Source organism: Caenorhabditis elegans, chromosome IV, assembly GCF_000002985.6.
Source record: "Caenorhabditis elegans chromosome IV".
Lineage (NCBI taxonomy): Eukaryota > Metazoa > Nematoda > Chromadorea > Rhabditida > Rhabditidae > Caenorhabditis > Caenorhabditis elegans.
This window is the reverse complement of record NC_003282.8, coordinates 12967393-12986362: the sequence shown is the minus strand read 5'-3', so window position 1 is coordinate 12986362 and position 18970 is coordinate 12967393. Positions and strand designations below refer to the sequence as shown.

General features: G+C 35.5%; 5 protein-coding genes, 2 non-coding genes and 1 pseudogene across 10 annotated transcripts; 3 read left to right on the top strand and 5 right to left on the bottom strand.

Moving 5' to 3' along the window:
* Nucleotides 1-228: 228 nt before the first annotated feature.
* On the top strand, nt 229-4244 carry K10D11.3 (CUB-like domain-containing protein; the record flags this gene model as incomplete). 3 transcript variants are annotated; one of them, NM_001268762.2, is made up of 11 exons in its annotated part: nt 229-347; nt 415-658; nt 2420-2538; nt 2583-2689; nt 2738-2960; nt 3007-3229; nt 3378-3487; nt 3560-3664; nt 3706-3814; nt 3918-4063; nt 4107-4244. In NM_001268762.2, the coding sequence occupies 11 exons, from the start codon at nt 275-277 to the stop codon at nt 4154-4156; spliced, it is 1509 nt and encodes a 502-aa protein (NP_001255691.1). The 3 variants fall into 3 exon arrangements, with proteins under 3 accessions (NP_001255691.1, NP_001255692.1, NP_001255693.1); NM_001268763.3 differs by lacking the exons at nt 229-347; nt 415-658 and adding exons at nt 898-1056; nt 1105-1324 and having other exon boundaries at nt 4107-4156; NM_001268764.3 differs by lacking the exons at nt 229-347; nt 415-658 and adding an exon at nt 1914-2245 and having other exon boundaries at nt 4107-4156.
* Nucleotides 4245-4371: 127 nt separating this feature from the next.
* K10D11.2 (CUB-like domain-containing protein) lies at nt 4372-7377 on the bottom strand. Its single transcript, NM_070086.3, has 8 exons — nt 7292-7377; nt 6976-7201; nt 6765-6874; nt 5178-5382; nt 5015-5130; nt 4701-4846; nt 4590-4651; nt 4372-4525 (listed from the first exon to the last, which is right to left on the bottom strand). Exons 1-8 carry the CDS (start codon nt 7344-7346, stop codon nt 4423-4425), a joined length of 1023 nt encoding a protein of 340 aa, NP_502487.1. The 5' UTR covers nt 7347-7377; the 3' UTR covers nt 4372-4422.
* Nucleotides 7378-8019: 642 nt separating this feature from the next.
* Nucleotides 8020-10060, bottom strand: dod-17 (CUB-like domain-containing protein). Its single transcript, NM_070085.7, has 8 exons — nt 9995-10060; nt 9711-9939; nt 9312-9421; nt 9046-9247; nt 8581-8696; nt 8386-8531; nt 8276-8337; nt 8020-8228 (listed from the first exon to the last, which is right to left on the bottom strand). Exons 1-8 carry the CDS (start codon nt 10053-10055, stop codon nt 8129-8131), a joined length of 1026 nt encoding a protein of 341 aa, NP_502486.2. The 5' UTR covers nt 10056-10060; the 3' UTR covers nt 8020-8128.
* Nucleotides 10061-10759: 699 nt separating this feature from the next.
* mbug-1 (CUB-like domain-containing protein) lies at nt 10760-12739 on the bottom strand. Its single transcript, NM_070084.6, has 8 exons — nt 12644-12739; nt 12368-12596; nt 11854-11963; nt 11602-11803; nt 11262-11377; nt 11066-11211; nt 10948-11009; nt 10760-10899 (listed from the first exon to the last, which is right to left on the bottom strand). Exons 1-8 carry the CDS (start codon nt 12702-12704, stop codon nt 10800-10802), a joined length of 1026 nt encoding a protein of 341 aa, NP_502485.1. The 5' UTR covers nt 12705-12739; the 3' UTR covers nt 10760-10799.
* 21ur-15387 lies at nt 11940-11960 on the bottom strand. The gene has a single exon (NR_056862.1).
* A 1649-nt stretch (nt 12740-14388) lies between the features above and the next one.
* Nucleotides 14389-16093, top strand: F55G11.3 (annotated as a pseudogene). The gene is made up of 8 exons: nt 14389-14449; nt 14495-14723; nt 15079-15188; nt 15238-15439; nt 15486-15601; nt 15652-15820; nt 15868-15929; nt 15978-16093. Coding segments are annotated over exons 1-8 (1065 nt in total).
* On the bottom strand, nt 15388-15408 carry 21ur-14360. The gene has a single exon (NR_056861.1).
* A 980-nt stretch (nt 16094-17073) lies between the features above and the next one.
* On the top strand, nt 17074-18918 carry F55G11.2 (CUB-like domain-containing protein). The gene is made up of 8 exons (NM_070082.5): nt 17074-17152; nt 17206-17434; nt 17835-17944; nt 17994-18195; nt 18313-18428; nt 18476-18621; nt 18672-18733; nt 18782-18918. Exons 1-8 carry the CDS (start codon nt 17092-17094, stop codon nt 18879-18881), a joined length of 1026 nt encoding a protein of 341 aa, NP_502483.1. The 5' UTR covers nt 17074-17091; the 3' UTR covers nt 18882-18918.
* Nucleotides 18919-18970: the final 52 nt, after the last annotated feature.

Here is an 18970-nt window from a genome sequence, read left to right as displayed (position 1 = left end):
TGAACAAAAAATGAGGAGAAAAAACGAAAACAGAGAGAAGTCGGCCACCGACTCTTCCACAAATATCAAAAATACGAATTTACAAAAAAAACTTTTTAGAAATAAAAAAACCAAAGAAACCAAAAAGGGCGGAAAAAACATTTCCAAAAATCAATGAATCATTTAAATTGTCATTCCTCTTACTGCCTTATCAGTAAACTTCTTAGCAGATTAACACACCTTCCTGGGTATCAACTGTGCAGGAGACACTCAACAGATTTTATCTACCAGAAAAATGATTTGGCTTGTGTTTTTCAGCTTTATTCTTAAATTGATTTCTGCTTTTAATGGTGAAGACATTTTTGTGTGTAAGTTGTTTTTTCTGTGCTCATTATAAATGTCTCTATACTAGTAACATTTCCTTTCAATTTTCAGTATGCCCCACCCAAGACACCCAATTTCCAACTAAAAATAATAATTCTTCAACTGATCAATACAATCCCTATTACTATCCATATCCTTGGTGGCCAAATTCCTATATTCCACGTTACAAGTCAAATCAGTTTTGTAAATGGACTGTCGTAATTCCAGACCGGACATTTATAAATTTCACAATGATTGCGGATATTGCTGATGATAGCGCATTAATGATTACCGATAGTAATGGAAATCAAGAGAAGTGAGTTTTTTCAAAAATTTTGAAAAGCTTACATCTCTGTTTATTACCATAGCGTTTCAAAATGGAAAGTACGGGCTGTATGAAATTAAACTTATGTAGAACCTGTAGAACAACTCCAAAAAATGATTTCGAAATCAAGTGTAAAAATCAAACTACAAAAACTACAAGATGATGTGTTCTTAAATATTTTTGCATTTCATCAATGTATGCTGTTGCTGATTTTTCAGCGGATTATGACACTTTTCGTACCGCTCTCTCCTCTAAAAATAAAATTTATCGGCGTTATCGAATGTTAGTATTTCATATGTCAACTCTATTTCATTGAAAAAAAATGTATAAGTTATTCCTGTTACTCGTAATTATAAAGTTTTCAAGCTCTTTCGATACGTCTCATTTTGGTGAGTCTGCGAATATCTGTTCCAAACTTAAATTTAAAATTTTTAAAGTTTGCGAACGAGATAATCAAGGCCCCATATGGTATGACGTGCCTTTTTACTATCCGTATACATGGAACCAAAATTTGGATCCACCGGTGTATGCGCCAAATCAAATGTGTACATGGACAATTTCCAATCCAATGGGATTGTATGCAATCTTTACAATGAAAGCTTATATTGGAGGGGATAATAGTTTAATGATTGCTGATTGTAATGGGAACACCGAAGTGTAAGTGAAACTGATTAGGTTGGAAATAACTGGGGAACTGAGGGTAGTGGTATAAGGGCGGTATCATGGTATAAATCGATTTTTCTGAACTGACTTTTTTGTAAACTTCGGGCAGATGCGACCAAGAAAAAAGAACGAAATTTGAGATTTTAGCTAAAATCAGTGTAATTTTTTCGAAATTTTGAACCGCCATAAAAAATGTTTGAAAATGTTTTGAGCAGTCTCATTACGAAATTCGGTCCTTTCAGCCTATTTTGGGTCCATATGTTCGAAATTGTCCGAACCGTTAGTCCACCACGTAGCAAAACTCTGATTTGGTGCATTTCCTACTGAAGGCGTTTTCCGGGCAAGAGAAATGCGGAATAGTCTTCAAAAACAGGTCTCAAAAGGAAACTACACTTATATTACAAAGATGATGTGTTCTATCATATTTTCCATTTTATCAGCCAATGAGAGGCACGCTGTTTCTGATTTTTCATCGGATTATGACACTTTTCCCATTGCTCTCTGATTCGAAAATCATCATTTTCCCGGGTTATCGATTGTTAGGCTTCCATAGGTTAACGTAAAGCCTTTACGCTAAAAATGTATGAGTTATTTTTTCTACTCACAATTTTTAAGATTACTAATTCTTTCGATGACTCCCAGCTCAGTGAGTTTGCGCATATCGGTTTCGAACTTGATTCTTGAAATTTTTGAAGTTTGCAAGCGAGAGAATGATGCTCCCGTATTAATGAACGAGCCTTATTTCTATCCGTCTTCATGGAATCAGACCCTGAATCCTCCAATGTATGCACCAAATCAAATGTGTTCATGGACCATTTATATACCAATGGGATACTATGCAACGTTTGCAATGAAAGCTGATATTGGAGGGGATAATAGTTTAACGATTTCAGATAGTAATGGAAACACCGAACTGTAAGCAAAATTAATATTGTTACAAATATCTACTAGGTAATAGCTGATATTAACCCAATGTCTTGATTAAATTATATATATATAGAGTTTTTGGTAAAACGTCACAATTTCATCTAAACACCGGCAACGTAAAAAAAAATAAATGAAAGTGTGCTATCGTGACGTTTTTTTCAGTATCATGACAAGTGATCTCCAGCCGTACGTTTTTGTTGGAAACAAGTTCACTATCAATTTGATAGTTGGTGCCAACGGGAACTCAACGAAATTTGGATTTGTGGTGCAATGGAGTCCGTGTGAGTATATAAACTGATAACTAAAAAACCAGAAAATCTTTCAGTTCCAACCCCAAATCCAGTATTCTACCATGTCAATAAAACTAGTCCAGCTTTATTTTTCGATGAAATGCTGTACGAGAACTCCGTCACAATCACTGCAGAAACTAGAGTAACTTTATTTTTCCAGTGCAAAATTATAAGCTAAAACTTTTTCCAGGCGACCATCGTGGCTTTTCCCTCAACGTATCCAGACTTCACGCCACTCCTCCGTATTACACTGGTATTCGATGGCCCTGATTTGAATTCTCCATACCTTGGAACTTTATTCCAAGCCTTGCGTTCCAACAAGCCAATGGTGTCTAATTCGAAGCAAATGACAGTTTTTACGTTTCAAGAAAATTATATTGTTGGATCCAACTTTGTTGTTCAGGACTATTATAGTAAGTCTTTTGTTTTGCAACCGACACTTTACGGGTTTGAACTCAGATGTTCAAAGCCTCTCGGCAACAAAAGGTGTGACTTGTTGGAGTGATACTTCATGTCCGGTGACTCTGAACGCAGCGAAAGGCCCAGTTTCAGCAATGACATTGAATCCAGATGATGGGAAACAATATGTTAAGCAGTTGGCTTTGAGTCCAAATTCAGTTTTGAAAATATATAACGGAGCAAGAAGAGAAGGTGATGATTCGAATCTAATCACAACGTATAAGTGAGTTGAAGTCCATTTCTTTCTGAATGAAAGGCTTTTTGAAAGAGATAGATTTTAATTTAATCGGGTACTGCGACAAAAAATGAACAGAATAAAAAATACCGCCACAAAAACATGAGCTTCAATTAGATTATAGTACCATTTACAGCTGTGAGCAGTCAAAAACAAGTATTCCACAAAAGTTTTATGGAACTATCGTAACATATTACTTGGCAAATGGAACGGCACTGGTCGAGCTTGCGGAAGATTCTAATTTCAGTGAGTTGTAGTTTCATTTTAAGATAGAAACATGATTATAAAATTTAAAAAAAAAACAACTACAATTTTCAGCTCGGTGGAATGACGCGTCAGACGGGAGACAAGGATTCATAAGTTCTAGAAGATATGGAAAACTTGATTTCTTCCAAGATGTCAAGGAGGAAATTGGAGGATTGGGTAAATATTAAATAATTATTTTTTTAACGGAATAAATTTAGATTCTAATCAAACGTTTTCATTTGAAATCAATGTAATCCGCCTCGATGTTTCAAATTCTGCAGAGTTGGTAATAAGTTTCAAGAACGCAACCGGTGAAGATGTACACAAGTAAGTTAACTTAAGTTTTTAAAAGCTACGGCAATGCAGGCGAAGGTCGTCTGAGGACGATTTGAAGGCACACAGCCTTCAAGAAAAAATTAAAAAATTTCAGATTCTCCAAAGAAAATAATTATCAATCCAGAGTATTTCAAGGAATTGGTAGAAATATGACAGTGCAATATAATTCGAACGGTGAAGAAACTAGCGGATTCTATTTGCACTTCAAAATCGAGGCTCACAACGGGTGCCCAGGAAATTGTAAGTTTTGCCAACAATTCAATAATTTGAATTTACATTTTAGATTTCACCATGACTGCATTTTTATTATTATTTCTTCCACTGTTATATTGAAAACGTCGACAACTCACACCTACTGGTATAACTGTAATTGTCATATATTATTTTCTGGTAATTTTTTGAATAAAATTGATCATGTTTTAAAAGAGTTTAAAGAATACATTTGAGTAAAATTAAACAATGCTAGCAATTCCTCACTCGGCATAGGAAACGTTATGTGTATGCAGGTATTACCCAGGGAGCTCACGTTTTGATGTATTTCTTACGCGTTTGCTTGAATTTTTAATTTGACTTAATGCACTTATTTAACAATCAATGTCTTAATATCCTTTGAAAGTAAAGTCAGCTTGTCCACTGCTGACAACAAATTGAAGTACATCTCCTTGGAAGTTCAGAGGTACGGCTTTGTTGATTTCCAGGCCACTGAAGTCATTAATAGTTTTCAGTTTTTTTTTTCAAGTGACTATAACATCTGCATCCAACTTACGTGTAGGTCTTCACAAGTGTCATGTCAGTTGGAGAACCATAGTAAACGGATAATGTTGCTCCCTGCATAAATATTCTGTTGGAAAACATGTTAGCAAAACTTAGAACTAACGTCATTCATGACAACTTTTGTCAATTTGAAGTTGGCACCTGACACGGAAACGAGAGAAGATTTAAGATTTCCGCCGTTGATAGTTTCAGTGTAGGAAGTGTTGATTTCCGGGTACAGCTCCACAAATTGAGAAATGTCTTGGACGTCTAAAAAAAATTTATAAAAACTGATTAGGTATCCACAGAGTCGTGCAAAGTCTACCCCGCGCCTATCAATCACAATACTTGCGGCCGACGTCTCACTTGGTGCGCCGTCACTGAGCAACTTGGGGATTGAAGGCCCTTTAAAACAAGCAATATCCTAATTAAACTTACAAATTGATTTCTGAATCAGGAGCTTGTCACTATTACCACTTGCAGCAAGGTTTACAACAATTATGGAGCCAGTTTTTGAGAACCACTGCTTTTTGGTTTGATACATTTGGAAAAGACTGCAATTTTGAAACTACAAGATTTTTAAATATTCGACTAAGCTCACTTTCCAACATATTTGCCCTGATTGAAAGAGCTTCCTTCAAAAACAAGCGAGCTTCTCAATGAGAAATAGTTAGTGGGGTCTTGTGGGAACGAAAGCAAAGATAGCCCAACACTATCGAAAATTGATTTGGTGAAAGTTGTTTCTGTGGCGTTAAGGACTGTAGCTCGTTCAGTTACATCAGAGTATTCGGAAACTGTTGTTGGAACTGAAACAAAAAGTAAATTTTACACATTATTATTAGGGTGTTCGATAAGTTTTTTCGTTTTTTCTCAATTTTGATTTTTTCTCAAATATTTTTTTGTGATTACACAGTAGTCAGTGAGTAGTGAAAAATGTATAAATACCAACCAGTTCCGGCAAGCAAAAATGACAATTTTTACTTCAGAGGGGTATATCTTGGACTGCGTGACAGATTTCTATTTATGAGTAACTACAAAAATGTTAAGCATTTTAAAATGAACAAATTATGTGTTGACAACTTTTTGGTATCTTTCAACGTTTAAAAGTTACACATCGGAGAAGCCTGCCAACTCGAATTTTTTAAAGTTTTGAAAATTGGACGTTTGTCTGAATATCTCGATTTCTAGCAAATCTATCAAAAAATTTATAATTACAAAAAAAATGACCAGTTATTTCTACACATTTTCGTAATTGGTCATTTTAAGATATCTTCTATACCAACAGAGTTACCGCCCCTATAAGAAAAAAACTGAAAAATTTTGATAATTTAATTGAAAAAATTGAATTGAAAACCGAAAAAAATTTATTTCTATGAAACATAGTTAAAATGTTTTTATTATGGAAATATTGTAGAAATCAAACAAAAAAAACGCAATTTCCGCACAAGTTATTTCATTCTTCAACGTATTTTTATCATTCTTCCATCAAATTATGACATTTATCAGTTTTTTTTTAGGAGCGATATCTCTGTTGCTATGGAAGATATCTTAAAATGGACAACAACAAAAATATGTAGAAACAGTTGGTCATTATTTTTGTAGTTATACATTTTTTGATAGATTTGCTAGAAATCGAGATATTCAGACAAACGTCCAATTTTCAGAACTCTAAAAGTTCGAGTTGGCAGGCTTCTCAGATGTGTAACTTTTAAACGATGAAAGATACCAAAAAGTTGTCAACATATAATTTGTTCATTTCAAAATGCTTAACATTTTTGTAGTTATTCATAGATAGAAATATGTCACGCAGTCCAAGATATACCCCTCTGAAGGAAAAATTGTCATTTTTGCTACTAATTTTCGGTACTTTTTCAAATTTTAAGATATCAAGGAGTGCTTTTCGTTGTCTGATATTTTTAATCTGCGTTATACAAAAGTTTTCCAACTGCATGAAACACTAACATTTCCATTCAAACCTAAATCCAAAAAAATCGAAAAATTATTTTTTCTTCTCGGCCACTCGAAGGCAGAGGATGCAGTCTGGAAGTTGCCGGAACTGGTTGGTATTTATAATTTTTTTACTACTCACTGACTACTATGTAATCACAAAAAAATATTTGAGAAAAAATCAAAATTGAGAAAAAACGAAAAAACTTATCGAACACCCTAATAATATGAAGAAACGTACATGGGAGCCAGTTAATTTGAAAACCAAATGAAGTGGGAGCGTTGTTAGAAACAGCGATTGTAAATTTAGGTTTGACAAAGTAATACGGTTCTTTTTTTTCGACAGCCGTTCTGAATACATATAATATTTTATAAATCTCTAAACTTTTATTATTCAGTTATTTCATTGGCTCAGGTTTGGTGTTTTTCGAGTTATAAATAGTCAAGCTCACTTTGCCATGTTTCCAGCAGAATCAATTGTTTGAAAGTAGGTGTCTCGATCCATTGCTTTTGCACTGATAACAAGTTTTGCATAAAATCCATCAGGAATGGTTACAGTCCAGCTGCATGTTTGCCCTTTGTCGAGTTGGGGAGCCGCGACTCTCGGATCCCACGTGGCAGGCCAGATTACAGGTGAATCATCTAGTGGCTTGTTGATCACATTTCCAGTTTTACATTCTAAAGTTCATTAGAAAATGAATAACTTTATCTCACTTTGTATCTTAAATGAACACACAAAAACACACAAAGTCTTTCAAAAAAAATTACCCAATGAAAAAACTAAATACAAAACAGCTAAATACAATATTACCTTTGAAATCATTACTTTAGCGAAAGTGATGATTCCGATGCACCGAAATGTTATTTATATTGTAGAAGGTCATCGATAGTCTTATGAGAGAAGACGGTCTTATCAGGTATGAAATCATTGGGCTCAAAATGTCAAAAGCGTTTGTTAAACTGTATGTACCCAAAGTTCCGCCTTTATTGTGCTTTTCGGTGCATTTCTACTGAGGAAATTGTAGCAGCAGGATTTTCATGTTAGACAGAGACGTCTTCAGACGATCACGTAATCCTGCCTCTTCTCGCATTATGGCGAAAGATACAGTTTTGGTGTTCGCACGAAGTGAATTTATGAGGTTCTAATTTTCATTTTAATCGATTTATTGGGGTTCGACATGCCAGTTAAATATGGCGACTTAAGCAGAGAAATTGCAAACAAGTTATGCCTGAAGGCAGGCGTTTTTGATTTTTCAGAGTGTTTTCTGGTGTCTTGATCTTATCAGTATTTGGAAATAAACATTTATCACTGAAATTTCTGCTCGATATGATGTCATTTCATGATTGAAGACTGATTCCAGTCGACGAAATAGTATGACTTTATCTTTTTAAATTTAAACAGTGTTTGAAACACAGAAGTGGTACATTGTGGGATGTCTTGAGAGCGCCTTTCACTCGTCCTCCTCTCCCCTTGCCGTGTGGACAATTAATCGATAAAGTGCTAACAGTTTATTCAAACTTTGCTTCTATGTCGGCGTTTTTTGGCTTAATTATTTCAAAAAGTAAAAAATCTACTTTCATTCATTCAAATCAATATAATATATATCAACTTTTAAACGTAAAAACCGCCTGGCCACTGCTGACCACAAACTGTACAAAAGTACCACTGAAAGACAAAGGCAGTGCGCTTTTCAGCTGTGCTCCCCTGAAATTATTGAAAATTTATATTTGAAAGGTTTAAAAGTTACATACGTATAATTTTGTTTAAAGGTGTATGCGGCTGGAGAACCACGGTAAACTGTTAAGTTAGACTCCTGAAAAATTAGTAAGTTTAAGGGTATTCTTAAAACTTCGAACCCTACATTTATCATCTGAGCATCAATCATTTGCATATTGATATTAGCTACTGAAACAAGAGAAGACATCTGTGTCCCACCGTGTACCGTTCCATTATAGATCGAGTTCAATTGCGGCCGGAGTTCCACCATCTCATCGATTCCAGTCAAATCTGAGATTTTATTGCCAGTTGTGGTTGTTAAATTCACGCTCAAACTCACATCTGTTAGCTTGAACTAGAAGAATATCCTTGGAGAGACTAGCTTCAAGGTTCACTACAAAAATAGCGTTTTGGGTAGAAGCCCATTGTTTTTTCGTCTGGCAGAGAAGGTTGAGACTGTAATAATTCAAGACAATAATCATCAAAAAGTAAGCTGGATTTTATCTCTAAAATTTAAGTACAAAGATTTAAAAGAACATTTCGAATTAGCTCGGCATTTCTGAACAACTTTTGTTCAAATTTGAAATTTTCCGACCTCATTTTGTTTTTATTGATGTTATTCAATTTGTTGAAAATTAGTTGTGAAATTACCCTGATTTCTTCGAGTTTCATATAATACTATTTTCAGAACCGTCTTTGATTTATTGCCAAAAAGAATTTTTTATTTAACTGAAATAAAAAAAACAAGTATTCAATTTGTTTTACTTACGAGCAACTTTATTTTTTTCACGAATAAAATACCTACTTTGAAACATAATTCGCTGAACTCAAGCTTCTTCCCTCATACACCAACGCGCTTCTCAACGAAGAATAGCTCGTTTCGTTCTCAGGGAAAACCATCAAAGTGATGCCACCACCTTCACTGTATTCATGAGCATATACTGCATTTGTAGCATTTATAATCCATCCAGTCGGTCCTGTGCTGTATTCGAAATCTACTGTTGGAACTGAAATTCACAGATACTTGACAAATTGCTCATAACAATTTATAGAAATGTAGGGATAACTCACGTGGCCACCAAACAACTTTAAATGCAAAAGTAGCTGAACCTTCGTTAGCGACAGTGAGTGTGAATTTTGGAGCAGCAAAGTAATATGGTTCCATGTTTTCTTGAGTAGTCCTGAATTGGAAAAATTGAAAAACGTTGGATACATCATATGATCCACATAACGGGACAAGCTCATGAGCTTGTCTTTATTTCTCTGTTAACAAAATCGTATTAGCTCTACACTAGAATAATGTTATATAATTTGCTATTTTTTGCATCGAAAAAAAAAACAACCAGTCGTTTTCCAGACACTAACCAGTTCAACCAAAATTGTTTGATCATTTTACAAGACTTCCCAAGTTCACAGACCATTCCAAATACACATTTCAGATTTAATTTGCAGGTTAGCAAAATAACTCACCGAATAAGATTTCCTGCAGCATCCACAGTCTGGAATCGTGAATCTTTGTCAGTTGTCTTTCCACTGATTATCAGTTTTGCATAATATCCACGTGGAACTGTCACAATCCAACTGCAAGACTGCCCATTATCCAGCTGAGGAGCAGGCTGAGTCTCGTTCCAAGCAGCTGGCCAATATACAGGCGTACCATCAATTACAGGCTTGTTGACAGATTTTCCAAGTGTGCAACCTGAAATTAATTAATTAGCCAATTTCAAAATTATAACTTCTATAATTAGTTTTACCATTTCCAGCGGCCGAAATTGCAGTAGCAAACGCTAGACAGATGAATAGTTTCTGTAACATTTTGTTCGTAAGTCTGAAATTTTATCAAGTGCCCAAACGAAATATATAGAGCTTTTAGGATGATAATCAAAAAGTATGAAACTGGGCGTTTTGTCATCAAAAAAGTATTCAGCACTGATAACAAAAGTTTAAAGCATAAGTTTAGAGTGTAAACTGATGTAATGTCTCTTGGAGCGCAAGAGTTCAAGTATTTTTTCAACAAATATTTTCTCAATGCATACAGAATATTGATAGGAAGTTTCTCAGTGCTTAAACAGAGTTGCAATAAAAACTTCAAAATCATTTGTTCGAGTTTAATTTCTTGATCTTGGTCTAATGCTCCTTATCTTTTTTGGAATTTTCATTATTTGGTCTAAAACTTTTAGAATCATTTTGCTATAAAAAAGTTCTTTGAACGATATTAATATGCAGTTATCTTGAACAAAACTTGTAAAACATAGCACGTGGAATAACCACAAATAATAAAAATTTTAATTTTAAACTTCTAGGATACGTTTGAGTGAAACCTGAGTTGGATAATGCTAGGAGGAAACACGTGTAAATAATTTTGCAATTTTAAGAATCGAAAAAATGTTTGCTGGCTCTGAATTTAGTGAGAGGGTTTAATCTTCAACACAATGTTTTAAAACATGATTGTGTACGAGTTGCCAAGTTGCAAAATCGGTGGTCTTTGCACCAAAAGCTCAAAAGCTCTAAACAGTACATATGCATCAAATGTTCAAATTTTTATTTAAAAACAGTAAATCAACTTTTAAACGTGAATACAGCCTTGCCACTGCTGACCACAAACTGCACAAAATATCCGCCAAATGGCAGTGGAAGTGCTTTTTTCAGCTCTGCTCCTCTGAAATAATCAAGATTCTAGAATCGACTGTAGTTAAAAATAACATACGTGTAAGTTTTATCGAGAGTGAATGCGTCTGGAGATCCATAGTAAACTGAGACAGTGGAGTCCTGAAAAAAAACAAAATTTAGTTTGACGGAAAAAGTTCAACTTCATTAAACTCTACATCTTTCATCTGAACATCGATCATTTGCAATTCGAGATCAGATACTGCAACAAGTGAAGACATATGTGCTCCCGCGTTCACAGTTCCATTATAGATCGAGTTAGGTTGCGGGTGGAGTTCCACTATCTCATCGATTCCAGCCAAATCTAAATAGTTATGCTCTCACTTCAACGGCTGAGTTGCTGTTTAGACTCACACACGGATCCTTGAATAAGAAGTTTATTCATGGAACGACTGGCTTCGACGTTCACTACGACAATACCGTCTTGACTAGATGTCCATTGCTTCTTTGACTGGTTGAGAAGGAATAGACTGAAAATAATACATCCATGATGTCATGGCTAAACTAGATTTAACAAAACCATGCGAAATCTGTGAATACTGCAAACACACAGGCGGGTAGAAAAACAAAGTTAACAAAAATGCTTTAAAAATATCCAACTGGACAGCTGGAATGGGTACCCGAAACAAATTTCGACTTAGATTCTGGAGCACCTCCGAAAAAGGAGCAACTGATGAAAAGTCTTACAACTCACTTTGAAACATAGGTTGCAGAGGTCAAGCTGCTTCCATCATATATAAGTGTGCTTCTCAATGAGTTATAGTTTTTCAAATCTTCTGGAAATGTCAATAAAGTGATTCCTCCTGGTGCAGCGTATTCCATAGCAACAACTGTTTCTGTGACATTAATAACCTGCCCAATAGATGCAACAATATCAACATATTTTTCTGTTGGAACTGAAATAAGGAAAATATAAGCTAGAAATGCATAATACTGGTAAACTTACGTGGCCACCAGACAACTTTGAATGCAAACGTAGCAGATCCTTCATTGGAAACAGCAAGGGTGAATTTCGAAGCCGGGAAGTAATAAGGTACCATTTTTTCGTGGGTAGTTCTGTAAATATGAAATGCCATGAATAACTAAATTTTGAAACATTCAAAGAAGCTTAATTTAAAAAATGATATGATCCGAATGTGCGCAGATTCGAACTTTGATATTTGTTGCATATGCAACAAATTATGTAAAAAATTTAAATAAACATATCAAAAAATTGTTTCATGCTTATTTTTTATAAGCTGAAGCCTTACAAATAGCAAACTGAATATTTTATTTTATTCTATCAACTATTTTCAAGTACTCATTATTTCCTTAACAATTTCGGGAAAGGATCGAGCAAAATGCCAGCTATCACAGTTTTCAAAATATACAGACCAAACGCTATAAATTATTTGATTTACGAGATTTCCATGGACCATACTTTATATAGAAACACCATTTAAAATCCAAAAATAACTCACTGAATAAGATTTCCTGCAGAGTCTACAGTTTGGAATCGTGAATCCTTGTCAGTTGTCTTTCCACTGATTATCAGTTTTGCATAGTATCCACGTGGAATTGTCACATACCAACTGCATGATTGCTCCTTTTCCAGCTGAGGAGCAGGCTGGGTTTCGTTCCATGAAGCTGGCCAATAAACAGGGGTACCATCAATAACGGGCTTGTTGATTACCTTACCGATTTTGCAGCCTGAAATTTAAAACATTTCAAATTTCAAAATTTGAATTCAGTCTTACTGTTTCCAGCCGCCGAAACAAAAACAACCACAGTCAAGAAAGCCAATAGTTTTTGAAACATTTCAGAGTGAAATCTTGAAACTTGAAATTTTGCATATTCTGAGACTGATTATATACCAATTTTGGAAGATACGAAAAGGGCGTTGGATCATGAAAACGGTTATCAATTGTTGTTGATAAGAGAATAAGGAACACAAACTGATAAGGGATTAGTAGGTGGGATGACGTTTTGTAGCACCTCGGCAAATTGCCGCAACTTATTTACCAACTTTAGATACTTTAGAAATGCCAAGTGCAAAAGTTGCTAAAATTTGGTAAACAAGTTGCTAAAGTTGGGCAAATAGGCTAAAGTTGGGGATGCCCTCAAAATTTGCACTGAAAATTTTTCTAAAATTGGCTAAACTTGGTTAAAAAGTTGCTAAAGTTGGTGGATAAGTTGCAAAACGCTAAAGTTGGCGCTTAAGTTGCTAAAGTTGGTGTAAAAGTTGGGACGAAATGCCGAGACGAAATTCAGATCTAGATCGACTTCATTATCAGATTTCAGATTTTGAATGAAGCGAGATTTGTGGCGTAGTGCAGGTGGCGCTCAGCTACAATTAGATGTTTATGCTAGGAGCTTCTCTGTGTGTTTTTTTTGTTGGATTTTTTGATACCTCGCATGGTTACTTATCTTGCAGTTTTTTGGGAATTGTCAGCTTCCGGGGCGGTTTCCTCAACAGTTCGTATGTAAATGGTTTGATGGTCAAAGTTGCAGTACTACAGTCGTGCTGGTCGCAAACAGTTTGAAGCACATAAGTCGGACCGGAAATGTGCACGGTTTATCAAAAGCTAAATGACTTTTGAACGAGTGTGATGTGATGATGTGTTGTGTGATTCATGGGAGGCAGGCGCGGTTTCGCCTGCCCGGATCCCACTTCACAAGTTTTCCACGTGTATATTTGAAAATAGGAAGAGGCAGGTGGGGTCACCTAAAAGTCAGGCAGTCAGGAAGGCAAGCAGGCATTTTGGTGTCTGTATAACAGTCCTAGGTGCCAGTATAACTTTAAAACAAGAAATTCGAAACTCATGTTTTCTACTTGAGCCAAGAACATAACATATTGTTTTTTTTGTTCAAAAATCTAGAAAGATTCTTATAAAATCATACTGTCACATTGAAAATTTATTTTGGTGACTAATTTTTGATAACCCCATCTGGAAGTTTTAGCAGAATCTGTCCACGTTTTTTTCCGGGTACAATGGCGCTACCAATCCGTGCGATCTCCACATCTGATCTACAGAAAACTATAAGAAACAAAATGTGGTTTCTGCCGTTTCAAAAAAAAAAAATTACGAACTGTATGAGAAACCGCCCCCGGAAGCTGACAATTCCGCAAAAACTGCAAGATAAGAAACTAGGAGTACGATCAAAGAATCAAGATAACTCTAGTTATCAAATTAAACATTTAGTTGTGGATGAGTAGCTACACCTTGTAACAATATTTCTCTTCACACGCAGAAACATGTTGAAGCTGATATCTGTTAACCAGAAGAGGATCTAGACTTTGGTATACATGGAGTTACTTGATTTCAAATGACGCCACACATAAAAAAGATCCCTTATCAGTTTGAGCACTAAATTATCTTTGCAAAAACAATTGATAACTGTTTTATGAAAAAAAAACGCCCTTTTTCGTATGTTTCATTGGCTCCCAAAATGCGGTATATAAACTGTCTCAGAACATGAAAATTTCAGATTTCAATTCGAAATGTTCAAACGACTATTGACTTGCTTAGCCGTGGTTGCTGCTGTTTCAGCCGCCGGAAATGGTAAGATCGGTTTTAGGGATTCATATTTTAACGTAAAAATTACAGTCTGCAAAGTTGGTAAGGCAATCAACAAGCCTGTAATCAATGGCACGCCTGTGTTTTGGCCGGCTTCTTGGAACGAAACCCAGCCCGCTCCTCAGCTGGAGAAGGGTCAGTCGTGTAGTTGGATTGTAACGATTCCACGCGGATATTATGCAAAACTGATAATCAGTGGAAAGACGACAGGAAACGATTCAGTCATTCAAACTGTCGACTCTGCAGGAAATCGTATTCAGTGAGTTATTTTACAAATTTCAAGGTGGAATTCTCATAGAATCTACGCTTAGACTTGTTAGGCGCCAAGCACATCTGAGGGTTCATACTGTAGCCTCAGATCGATTGATCCTTGAAGGGTTGGGGCACCACGTACAAGGCCCGGACGCGGTTTTTTCCGCCATCAGTTTTCTACAATGTGGTGCTACAACGCTGCGGCATTGCAGTACTCATGGTTCATTTGTTCTGGCGTTTTATTGATTGATAAAGAATTGCGCTGAATAAGCGCAAACGTCTACAAGTTTGCCAGCAATCGCTTTAAACAACAAGTTTGAAGTTTGCGAAGTTTGAATATTCATAATATCAAATGTTTCCAGAACAACCCAAGAAAACATGGAACCCTATTACTTCCCAGCCTCAAAGTTCACCATTGCTGTTACAAACAAAGGATTTGCTACGCTTGCATTCAAAGTTGTTTGGTGGCCACGTTAGTTTATCGATATCGTAGATTCCTAGTTTATCTATTCCCTTTTCAGTTCCACCATCAAAATATGTTCATCTTGTTGGACCTACTGGTCAGGTGGTCAACGTCACAGAAACTATTTTTGCTATGCAATACGAGGGACCAGGCGGACTCACTCTGTTGACATTCCCAGGAGATTTGAAAAACTATTATTCATTGAGAAGCGCATTGGTCTTTGAAGGAAACAATTTGGACACGGCAAACTATGTTTCAAAGTAAGTTTTTGAATCAGTTGGAATTTCAATTCTAACATTTTTACAGTCTCTACCTGCTATACCAGAAAAAAGTGCAATGGTCAACTAGTCAAGAGAGTATTTTTATTGTCAACCTTGAAGCCAGTCGTTCCAACGATAAACTTCTTTTTCAATGATCCATGTGTGAGTCTAAACATCAACTCAGCAGTTAAAGAGAGAACATAACTATTCAGTTCTGGCTGGAATTGATGAGATAGTTGAACTTCACCCGCAATCTAGTTCGGTCTATAATGGAACTTTGAACGGAGGTCACAGAAAGTCTTTGAACGGAGGTCACAGAAGTCTTCACTTGTTGCAGTGTCTGATCTTGAATTGCAAATGATCGATGCTCAGATGGAAGATGTAAAATTTACTGAAATTCAGTTTTTTTCAAATAATTTTGTTTCCAGGACTCTACCGTTTCAGTTTACTATGGTTCTCCAGAAATCTTCGCTCTCGATAAAACTTACACGTATGTCACTTTTTAATCATATTGAATCTAGAATTTTGATCATTTCAGCAAAGGACAGCTGGAGAACGCACTTCCATTGTCGTTTAATGGATCTTTTGTGCAGTTTGTGGTCAGTTCAGCTGTGAGCCGTGGCAAGGCTGTGTTTACTTTCAAAAGTTGAAAAGTTAACTCATATTGTTTTCGAATAAAAAGTTGTATACATGTTTTTTCACATATGGTTCAGACGATTGTGTTTCAAAATTTTGCAATTTTTGCAACAATTTTCCAACTGAGCCCCTCAATATATGCAAAACCTTTATTAGCCTTAAAGTTTAAAGCTTAAAGTTTTACAGTCTTGAAGTTTTATTTTATCTACAGAAACTACAAAAAATAGATTGCAGTTTCTGCAGTTTCGGCGATAACACAATTTTCAAACTGTAGGGGAAAGAGCCCTTGAAAGATGACAATTCCGCAGAAAAAACGGCAAGATATGAAACAAAGAATAGGATCAAAGAATCAAGAGAACTCGAGTTATCAAACATCTAGTCGTACAAATATGAGCACTTGCAATTTTTTCAAATATCTCTCTTCACCCAGAAGCTGATATATGTTAACTGAAAAAAGATCTAGACTTTGATATAAGTTAGCTCTTGATTTTGAATGGCATCATTCTCAAAAATGCTTCATCAGTTTGTGCAAATTAACTTATATTTCCCACAGAAAAAATATTCTTCTACATATTTTTCAATGGCTTCTGAAAAATGAAATGCGGTATTAAACTCTCTCAGAATCAAGATTTCAAATTTCAATTCAAAATGTGCCTACATAGCTTGTCGTTGTCGTTGCTGCTTCGTGGACAGCTATTAAAAAAGCAACATTAGACTAAATTCAAGAAATTGAAAACACGAAAAAATTATATATGTACAAACCTTTCAGCACTGAGAAATTTATAATTAGTTGGACGTAACTACGAAACATCAATTTTGAGAAAAAATAACTTGAACTTGCGGTCCAAAAGACATTACATCATTTTACATGCTTAACTTATTCTCTAAACTTCTGTTATCAACTCTGAATACTTTTTTGATGATAAAACATTCAGTTTCATGCTTTTCCATTATCATCCTAAATGCTCTATATATTTCGTCTCAGAAATTGATAAAATGTCAGACTTCAGTTCGAAATGTTACAGAATATATTGGTTTGTTTAGCGTTTGCTGTTGTAGTTTCCGCCGCTGGAAATGGTAAGTAAAACTAATTTTGAAATATTAACTTATCTAAAATTTGTGAATTACAGTTTGTAAAACCGGAAAGGCAATCAACAAGCCCGTTATTGATGGTACGCCTGTTTATTGGCCAGCTTCTTGGACCGAAACTCAACCGGCTCCTCAGTTGGAAAAGGGGCAGTCGTGTAGTTGGATTGTAACGATTCCTCATGGATATTATGCAAAACTAATTATCAGTGGAAAGACAACGGACAAGGATTCACGATTTCAGACTGTGGATGCTGCAGGAAATCTTATTCAGTGAGTTATTTTGCTAATCTGCAAATGGAATTTTAAATGTGTTTTTGGAATTGTCTGTGAACTTGGGAAGTCTTGTAAGTTGATCTAATAAAGATCTAAAAAATTTTGGTTAAACTAGTTTTCTACTAAATGACAGACATGTGGTATAAGTTACACATAGTTTTTTCAGTATACATTTTTCTACCACATTCGGAGTGAAAAACAGCGCCGACGGCTAAAAAATTCCGTTTTGAATCTGCGGCATTGCAGTATCTCCGGACTTATTTTCTATCGCGAAAGTAATATAGGCGGAGAATTGCGATGAATGTACGAAGGCTCCTACCGAATCTTCAACAATCGCTTTCAAATACTACCTTGCCGTATCCGAATTTCGAATACTCAGAAAATGAAATGTTTCCAGAACAACCCAAGAAAACATGGAACCCTATTACTTCCCTGCCTCAAAGTTCACCATCGCTGTCACTAACGAAGGATCTGCTACGTTTGCATTCAAAGTCGTATGGTGGCCACGTTAGTTTATCAATATCATAGATTCCTAGTTTATCTATTCCCTTTTCAGTTCCATCATCACAATTTGTTGGTCTTGTTGGAACTACTGGACTGGTTGTCAACGCCACAGAAACTGTTTCTGCTATGGGATTCTATATTCCAGGTGGACTTACTTTGTTATCATTTCCCGAAGATTTGAAAAACTATATTTCACTGAGAAGCACATTGATTTTTGAAGGGAAAAATATGGACTCTGCCAATTATATCGCAAGGTTAGTTTTTAAATCAGTTATTAATTAGTCAAAACTGTATTAACATTCAAAGTGATGAAAAAAGTATTCGATACTTTACTTTCAACAGTTGTACATTTCGATTCTAATATTTTCTAGTCTCTACCAGCTATACCAGAAAAAAGTTCAATGGAGAACTATCCAACAGAATATTAATATAGTCAACTTGGAAGCTAGTCGTTCCAATAATAAAGTTCTTCTTCAAGGATCCCAGTGTGAGTCTAAGCAATAACTCAATAGTTTAGAACTTATAAATATTCAGATTTGACTGGAATTGATGAGATAGTTGAACTCCACCCGCAACCTAACTCGATCTATAACGGAACTTTGAACGGAGGGACAAAGATGTCTTCACTTGTTGCAGTGTCTGATCTCAAATTGCAAATGATTGATGCTCAGATGGAAGATGTAAATTTTAAAACAACTGTATTTTTTTGATAATCTTTACTTTTTTTCAGGCCTCTACCGTTACAGTTTACTATGGTTCTCCAGACGTGTTCACTCTCGATAAAACTTACACGTATGTTACTTCTTAATCATTTCGAATATATAACTTTTATAATTTTAGCAAAGGACAGCTGGTAAAAGCACTCCCACTAACGTTCAATGGACATTTTGTGCAGTTTGTTGTCAGTAAAGGCAAGGCTGTATTCACGTTCAAAAGTTAATTCATATTGTTTTTGAATAAAGATTTACACTTTTAAAAATACTGTTCAGGCTATTGTGTTTGAAACTCCGCAATTTTTCTCACTTGTGC